Source organism: Zosterops lateralis, assembly GCF_965231275.1.
Source record: "Zosterops lateralis genome assembly, chromosome: 6".
Classification (NCBI taxonomy): Eukaryota; Metazoa; Chordata; class Aves; order Passeriformes; family Zosteropidae; genus Zosterops; species Zosterops lateralis.
In genome coordinates, this window is record NC_139761.1 from 34,002,330 (window position 1) to 34,011,549 (window position 9,220).

At 43.8% G+C, this 9,220-nt stretch overlaps 1 protein-coding gene across 5 annotated transcripts in view; it reads right to left on the minus strand.

Annotated features, from left to right (window-relative positions):
* DCAF5 (DDB1 and CUL4 associated factor 5) overlaps positions 1–9,182 on the minus strand; it is a 66,732-nt gene extending 57,550 nt beyond the window's left edge. Inside the window, exon 1 of one of the 5 annotated variants that reach the window (XM_083864550.1) lies at positions 8,949–9,182. In XM_083864550.1, the coding sequence (XP_083720676.1) occupies positions 8,949–9,162 (214 nt within the window). In that variant the 5' untranslated portion in view covers positions 9,163–9,182. Of the gene's footprint in view, positions 1–1,798; positions 1,840–2,616; positions 2,636–5,007; positions 5,028–8,123; positions 8,144–8,948 lie in introns of those variants that run through there. The other 4 variants (XM_083864554.1, XM_083864551.1, XM_083864553.1 and 1 more) reach the window with 4 other exon arrangements.
* Positions 9,183–9,220: the final 38 nt, after the last annotated feature.

Sequence of the window (9,220 nt, forward strand, 5' to 3'; positions counted from 1 at the left end):
ATGAATTACATGCCAAATTCACATAGGCACGTTGGCAAAATGCACCTACACCAACTCCTTGTTGCCAGCATTGCTTATGTTATTCATAAAACATGAACTCTTTCCCCTTTTCACTGACAACTATATATCCTCCAGCAGTCATTGCAAACCCTTCATAGCACAGGTTGGCTCAGGACTGGTAAAAGACAAAAACATTTTACTGAAGCATTCAGAGGTCTTCAGCACACACAGTTATGCCAGGCTTCTAGACCTGTAAAGGTTAAGACAAATATTTCTGTGAGGTGAGGTGAGGTCCTGACAAAGAGAGTGCCTGCAAAAAGGAAGTTCGACTCTCTTGCTTTACATCTTCCTGTACTCCTAATTGCTTGCCTACATGCAGTTCTCAGTTCAAAGCTCTATACACAAATATATTTAAGTGCCGCCTTCTCTGTCTGGCAAACAGCTATATATAAAATAAATATTAGACTATTTGTGCTTTAACTGCTCAAGTTATTATTTATTAGGAAAAGAAAAAAAATCAAGATGCTATTGTATTGGTCGGCATTCTCAGCAGCAATTTTGAATGCCTGTAAAATTTGAATGAGGTTTCTTCAAGTCAGACTCGAAGTATTTTTGGTATCTGTCTTTAAAAAACAAAGGAAAGAGAATGGCATCCCAAGTGAAATGTGACACCAGAAACATGCTGATTACAGCTAAAACATTTTACTGGTTCTTTGCACAATCAGAGGCCTAAACTCAGACCCTTTTGAGCTGCTTTATCGAGAAAAAAAAGGCATCAAAAAGAGAAAAAAAGAAACCAAAACTACTTGGCTTGCTGCTTACTTGCAAAAAAGGGTAAATGCATAAATAGATTTCATTACTACTGTTAATCAGATTTCTTAGAACTTTTCACATACATGTTGCTCTTAAGAAATTTTTCCCTTGGAATGGAGTTATGTCAAACATGCTACAAGTAAACAGTCTCTCAGCCTTTGAGACTCCTAACAGATTTTATGACACTTTGATAGACAGTACAGCAGCATGTTATGATTACCCATGCTCCATGAAATTGTGTATTCCTCCTCCTGATTTTATACTTCACACACCAAACAAGAGTACATGATACAAAGATTGGTGATGCATTTGATAGCTACTGAGAACAAGTCAAATTTGATGGATCCAAAATCTCACAAGTTATTTATGGTCAACTAAACTGATGGAAACTTAGATTCCTTTCTGTCTAGAAATAAAAGAGAAAGTTGCATTTGCACTCCAGTGATTGCAGATGAGCTTGTAATAAGGAGACATAGAAACACAAGACCACACTATTCAAGTTAAGATTAAGAACTGTCACACACACCAAAGGTGACTACTTCCAAAGCTGTCAACCACCATGTCATAATGTTATCACTATCTGAAAAACAATTTAAGCAACACTTAACACAGGTGAACACTAACATTGCTTCTATCAGACTTCATTTATTGCCTTCTGTAAACGACATTTCAGGGCAAAACATAGTAACATGTTATTTGTTACCATAGCAAACCAATATGCAAAACCACTGCATAAAATCTACACATCCTCCTATCTAATAGCACAGCCATCTAGGTGTCTCACTTCAAAAGTAAACTATCCAGATACAAAAAAAAAAAAAAAAAAAAAAGGATATCTATAAAACAAACATTACTGTGGTTCCCAGCACACATACAGCACGGTAGGAGTAGGATAATTTGCAACCTGTGCAGGAAAGTGTCAAATGTCTCCCTCTCCCCTGACACCTAGACCTCCATGAAACTTTGGTGGTGGCACGTTCCATACCTGAGTAGCTTTTAAATGCTCCCCACACTCATGCAGTGCTGTCTCTCCTCCATCTATGTCTTCTCTTGTACATCCTTTTCTTTGAGAACTTCTACACCTGTTCACTCCTCGGTTTTATTCCTCTCATACCCACTGAGACATAAAAGTTTAACAAAATAATATTAACTGTGTTGAAAGTGTGCTCCCTTCTAATTCCGATTCAGCTGTTCTAGAAAGACTTCAGACTCAAGGCCAGTTCCACCAAAAAGAAAAAGTTACCCAATGTGTTGGACCACAGAGGATTTGTGGCAAACAAGACACTACAGTGATCCCTACACTCTCACACAAGAGAACAAGCAGTGTTAAGTCACAGGCAAATAACACCCAAGAAAAGGCAAGTCTTAATTGACTGAAACCAGCAAATGCAATCTCCATTACCCAAACCTGACTCTTACTATAAGAGGGAAGAAAGGAGGGAGGTGCACATGTATGGGCAGGTATACAGGGAGAAAGTAAAGAAAATGTGAATATATGGTTTTTATGCTCTGTAGAAAGGAACTATCATTCATCAGACACAAACTGCATACATATTATGCAACATAAGTTACAAGTCTGAGAATTATAGGAAACTTCAGCTCTATAGCATTTGTTCGGTGCAGTGTATCAGCAAATGCAGATAAATTAAAATGTTATCAATTTATGGTGAATTTATTGTGCATGTACATCAATTCTACAACTGAAGCAGAAGCCACATTCTCAAAATAATATAGAGCATATACCAACAGCAACAGGTTTATCATATCTGGAAAACCTGGATATATGGCTTCATAGGCAAATACCTTAGTCAGCAAGGCTCCACATATGGACTTTCTGGAAATTGAAGATCCACAGATAATTTGTAATTTTTCAGTCCATGGTGTCAGAAACAGTAAGTTTGACATCTACAACCAAGAAACAGCTTCACTTTCATCTTATTTTGCAGATTCTGTTTAGGACTGTATGACTGACAATTTGAAAAGTAGAAGTGTCTGTGACCCAGCTAAGAACTACACAATACCGTTCTACAGTTATTTTTCAGAAAGGAACCACAGTTCAAAAGATTTAATTAGTCAAGTACTTCAGTGCTCATTACAGGAGCAGGGTCAAACCTGTAGAAACACTCAAAACCAAAGAGACACAGGAAGAGAAATCTATTTGCTTTAGACCTAAAATAGTTTGAAGGGAGCCAGAACATACCCTTGCCAAAAGTAAATCTAGTCCAAACAGTATCTGCATAGCTCATGAAACACACTTGAGCTCCTGTGTACTAACAGAAGCACTTCAAATCATACCAGCTGGTACTGAAAAACTGCAGTTTTAAAGTGCATTAACCTTGCTGATTGTGGACAAAGATCAAGACCATTACTCCCCTTTATCTCCCATATACCAGGTTCATTTGCTAAAGAGCCTACATGGCAAATGGGCAATACTTCTAAATTATAACATGAAAGATTAGTCTTATTGCTTGTATCTACTTCAGAAGTTGCATGAATCACAGAAAGCAAGATTGAATGGTATTTCAAGAAGTTGATCACCTAGCTAACCTTGGCCAAAGGCAAAAGGCCAGGCTCTGTCAGAATTATTCCCAGAAGATAGGTCTCTAGTTTGCTCTTAAAAAAAACACTGCTGAGGTAGATTTCATACCCTCCTTAGGCAACCTATTTCAGTTTTTCATTATCCTTGCCATTAGGCAGATTACCCTATTATATCAAGCCTGAGGGTGCAGTTTGACATCATACATAATCCCACTCCCCCTTGCCATGTGCTCTTGCTACTTCCCCTTCCATTGGATTCAGTGGCCATTCAGGCACAGGGTAAGTTAAAGAAGTGGATCTGACAGAAAATCAACTGACAGACAAACAACCTCTCCCTACCTATTCTGTTCCCCTGATCAGACACTTCCATCAAACCAGTTTCAGACTTCAAATTACCAAAGTGCCACAGTGCAAATAATGAAGAGGAAAAATAAGTGAATGAGTTATAGGATGAAGGGAAAGTGTGAGATCAAACATCACCCTAAAATCTTTCTTCCTATAATTTGAGACCATTTCTTTGTCGTATTCCCCGTAGATAAAAAAGAGTTTACAACTTCCCATAATAATAACTAAAAACACCTTTTTGCAGCTCAGGACTTGCATTTCTGCTCAGCTGTTCTTTCTGTAGACTAAATGGACCCCTTTCTTTCACTATTTCATTCTTCTAGGCCTCTGATCATTCCTCATGCCCTCTTCTGAATTTTCTCAGTCTGGGCACACATTTCTCAAAGCACACTGCCCAAAACTGAGCACAGCACTCCATCTGAGGCCCCAACAGCACCAGAGTAGGGTTACGTCACATGCTCTGTCATCTCTGATCATATTTATGTTGTGATATTTATGCATTTCCTTTCTACATGACTATGGGATAGTCTCCACAGTGTATTTGTAGAGTCGATTTTTATTCACATGCTGTAGGTTGCATTTGTCCCTCTCAAAACACAACATTTTTTTATCATGTAACGTATCTTAATTAACTTGAACTTCAACTCCTATCCCCTGAAATTATTGTTGCCTGATCCTATCTTTCCTGAGAAATTTTATAATTTCTCAGATATTAATTGAAACATCATGTAGTAACTGAGCCTAATATCTCTCCTCACACAGAATTCTGGTTGATACAAAGACCAGAGGATCCTTCCTTAAAACATACTTGATACACAATCCCCTTATGCAGAAGAAATACCCCAAAAACATTTGCTAAAGTCATCTCATTCCCATTTTAGGCTCATGTTTCTTCAGATTTATGTAAAAACTAAATGACAGATGAATTTCCAACACTTCTAGCACCCTCACAAATTTAGGATCATAGAGCAGCTATTAACTTCTGCATTATCTGGTAGGAGGGAAAAAAAGAGCCAAGAGAAAAAGAACACTGGCATGGATTAAGTAAGTCTCCAATTTCAGTACTTCCCAGAAGTTATCTTGAAAATGCAGTTTAAAGTATGCAAAAAAAAGTGGGAGGTTCTGATAAAGATACTCATGTTTGTAAAAGATAACAGGCATGAGAAATGACAGTCAGATAAACAGGAAAACCTATCCACTAAATCTAAGGATGGGAGAAAGACGACTACACAGACCAAGTAAAGCTGAGTTTTAGGAAGTCGAATTGCAGGACATGCTTGGCAAATGCAAAAAAACCAGGTGGTTTCATACCATTGCATGGTGATTTTAATTTCCATTCATGGACAGTCACATGCTTATCAAACTGTTAAAAGAAAAAAAACACTATCTAGTACATAAAGTGTTGCAAAGATACATTTTACCCAATAAAATCCTTCATCCAGAAGCAAGTTTTAACCAATTTCAACCCACTCAGACATTTTTTATATGTTAAGCTTTCCTCTTCCCTTGTGTCATCCTACAGGCATATTTTTCTCTGCTTGTCACACTACATCTTCTCCTGAGTGTCCACCTCCTCCTTCCAATTATTTCAATGTTTTAAAATCCTTGTCCTTCTGTCAGTCCCTTCTTCTAGCACCCCTGTCCCAAAAGATTAATCTCTGCCCCTGTAAAGTGGCACCACTGAGTTTCACACAGGTACAGAAAGAACCTCCAGACTGGCCCCCAATTCAATCTGTGCACCTCAACTTTTTTACTTTGAAACTTGGTTAAGAACAAAAATAAATACTATTAAACATGTACTTTCCAATACAAGATTTAAAGAAGTTAAGGTACCAAAAAAGTTTCAAATATCCTTTCGGAGAGCCTGCTGGGACTTGTCTACACTGAAGTTCTCTCCAAAATCAAAACAGGAAAATTATCTGTAACTGCAATATAAACCCTGTTTAAGCAGTTTGAATTGTTTACTGGAACAGTAATCATTAGCCTTACAGACTTGCTTCTGTGAGATACATTAAAAAAAAAAAAAAAAAAAAAAAAAAGTGAGACACATAACCAAGGAAAGCATTCCAGCCAAGTGATGAGAACAGCATTAACTTGGATCCGGGCTGATATTTTTCAATGGCACTGGTATAGCCACTATGAATGCACTGTATCAGCTGAACTTAAAACAGCTCTAACAAGGTCTAAGTTGTTAACAAGTCAATCAGCCAAAGCAGACTTATCTAGGTTAATAAATATTACTTAAGACTGAACAACTGAAAAGACTGCTTTCACTCCCCCTTTTCATGCACTCCAATATACCTGTTAACTCTCTTAGCTATTATAAGTGCAGTTGGAAGCACCCAACATCTCATCCTTACTTCTGCATGCTGACTATTTTGAGGGAAGAGAGACCCTCATGCTACCAATTCTAAGGCTCTATCTGCATTTGGAAGTCTTTTGAAGCAACTCTTTTACAAAACTTCAGAGTAGAGGCAGCTTACAACCTTCCTTTATCTTTCCTCATTGCTTTTTTTCCTGCTGTTGCTACTTCTCAGAGCTTCAGGATCAAGTATGGCCTTTAAAAGGAGTGCTTTGTGTGTCATTTTAATGAAGCTTAGTCTTAGAATGGCGTGAAATTTAACAGAGTGTCCATAAATACTTGGACTTTTAATTTCTTATTTTTGACTGAAGCACAAAGCACCTGCCTGCTGTTGCTATGGCCCATTCTAGATGTTCTGGTCATGGACAACATGAAACTTTTTATAAAGAAAGTTACCGTAATTAGAGCTCTTCATTTTCTCAGGACATCAGTAGGTCAGACTTAAGGTAATCTGTTCTTGGTTATCCCAAATTTGTGCACTGCTAGCACATGTAGTTTTCTTAGGAGTGTAGAACTCTAGTAGCATGTATATAATACATATGGAGGGAAACCTTATCCTCTTTGAACATTCTGAAGGTCTATGAAAAGTTAGGAAATTGAAACCTAGACATTGCTCAAAAGCCTTCCTTTTTTACACACTTTTTTAGATATCCACTAGATGTGAACTCTGCCTTCATTCTCTCACTGTACCTACCTTGATTCAGGCAGCTTGGACAAAATTAATTCTTAAAAGTCCATTCCAACCCTGGACTGTTTATGCTTCTGCCTAAAAAATGGATGTCAACATAGGTAAGTGCACTGATGATATGGAAAGACTTAAAGTATATCCTGAGGCCTTCTTGAGCAAGAACAGAAAATACTGGTGCTGTTTCCATCACTTATTATGGAAAACAAAAAAACAACAACTAATCAGATATACTTGAGCTCTCTGTAGCACTTCATAAGTAAAAATACATTGCTCTGCTTTCTACTGGAGAAGGATCAGTACAAACCAGTAGGACAACTGGCACAAATGGGAACTTTTGAATGGGTCAATCAGCAGTCCCTTCCAATACACACTCATATACATACATATATATGTATGTACAGACACATATATTCACAAGCTAAATGGATGCGTATCTCAGAAGTTGCATGTGCATAAAGATAAAAGAATCCCTAAGAGTAACACTAAGATCCTTCATGGACACTACAGAAATCACTGGACATATGCTTTTAAGTTTCTTCATGGAGGAATGTTAAATTTAGCAAGGTTTCAGTGTATCAGCATCCACTCCATGTTTATACAGGGTTTCTATTTTGCCCTTGCTTTAAAGTAACCAGTCATTAAAACTCTTTATTGAATGCTCTTTGAAATTATTACTGACACCACTGTGTGATACAGTTCTCCTCTGCCCAGACACCACGGCAAGGCAGTGCACTGTCCGCTCCGCCATGCCCCCATCACATTCCTGTCGCTATCTGCAAGGTGGACAGGCAAATCCGAGGCCCTCGCTTAATAACCAGGTCAGCAACCCCCTGGCAAGCGGAGACCGCTCTCCACAAAGCTGCCTGTGCGATGCCCCCGCGGGCAGCCGCCCCACAGGCCGGGGAAGGAGCCTTTCCCGCTGCTGCCCGGCCCCCGGGAGGGAGCTGCGGGCAGCCCCGGCCGCCGGAGAGCCCCGGGAGGGGGCGAGGGGCGGCCGGGACACACCGCCCCCAGACCGCGGCCTGCAATGGACACCGCGCCCGGCGGCCCTGCCCGGCCCGGCCCTGCCCTGCCCGGGGCGGCGCGACACCAGCGGTCCCTCCGGGGCAGGCAGCCCCCTCCCCGCCGCTCGAAGGTCTCCGCTCCCCCGCAGAGCAGCGCGGGGTCCCGGGGCTCGGCGGGAAAAGAGCGCCGCGACCCCTGAGCGCCCGAGCCCCCGGGGCGCCTTGGGCGGGATCGGCCCGCGATTCCCCGGCCTGTCGCTAAGAGCCGCCCGAGGAGACCGCGGCCTGCAGCGCCCGGCCAGGCCCCGGCCTCAAGTTGCCTCCTTCCCCTGCCGCCCCCCGGAGCCCGGAGGGGGGAAGCGGGAAGAGGCACCTGCGGCAGGCGCTGCTGGGGTCGGGGGAGGCGGCCAGCCGGGCGGCCGAGCCCCGCAGCCCCTCCCTGGCCGGGGGTGCAGAGCCTTTCCCCGTCCTCGGTGTCGCAGCCGATGTCAAGCCCTGGCATCCCTGCTACCTGACAGCATCCCCCACCCTACGGCTCCCTCAGCCCCGGGCGGGCCACAGAGGGGACCTTAACCAAAAAGCATCACCACAAACATATCCCCCCTCTTCCACAAACGTGCCCTGCAAGAGGAGGAACAAAACAAAACCCGACTCCCCTCCCCCCCAAAAAAGATTGGGGTGCGGGTGGCCCCAAAGTGTTGAGTCCCTGGATGGAGGCGCCCCGGTTCCCGCCCGCTGCCGAGCACCGCAGCCCCCCGGCCAAACTCGGGCCGCAGCCCGTCCCCGGCACCACTGCTGACCCCGGCCCGGGCACAAATGTCACCCGCTGTCCACAGTGAGCCGCGGGGCTGCTGCTTCTCCGCCGTCGTCCCCCCCAAAATAAGAAATCCTTCTTTTAAGAGGAAAGACACGCGAGCCATCAAATAAAAGGGCACCCCTAGCTGCCACCCCCAGCGCCCGGGAAACACTCTCGTAAAAACTTTGTCCAGGGCTCCCCCCCACTCCCCGATAATAGTAGAATTTAAAACCTGTCAACCATTTTAGATCCCTACTTGAGGAAACATCATTCCCGGGCAGCGGTGGACTGGGGAAGGGCTCCCCTCCCCCGGGCCTCAGGGGAGGCGGCCGGGGAGGGAGGAAGATGCTTCCCGGGGAGGGGGCGGCGGGAAGGGGCGAGGGCCGGGAGCGTTCGCTTTACCTGAGACCAGCCACTGGCCTCCATTGTTGGAGAATTCAATGGCATTGACACAGCCGAAGTGGCCCAGGAGGTCCTTCTTGTAGAGGTTCCTGCAGCCCCGCAGGCGTCTCCGCTGGAAGTCCTGGGTGAGCAGGGGGTCCCCCTCCAAGCCCCGCTGGGACAGGAACCCCACCACGGACCGCATGCTGCCCCCGCGGCCGCCTCTCCTCCTCATGCTGCCGCCTGCGCCGCTCCCCGCCGCTCCTTCCCCGCCGCCCCTTCCCCCGCCGCCG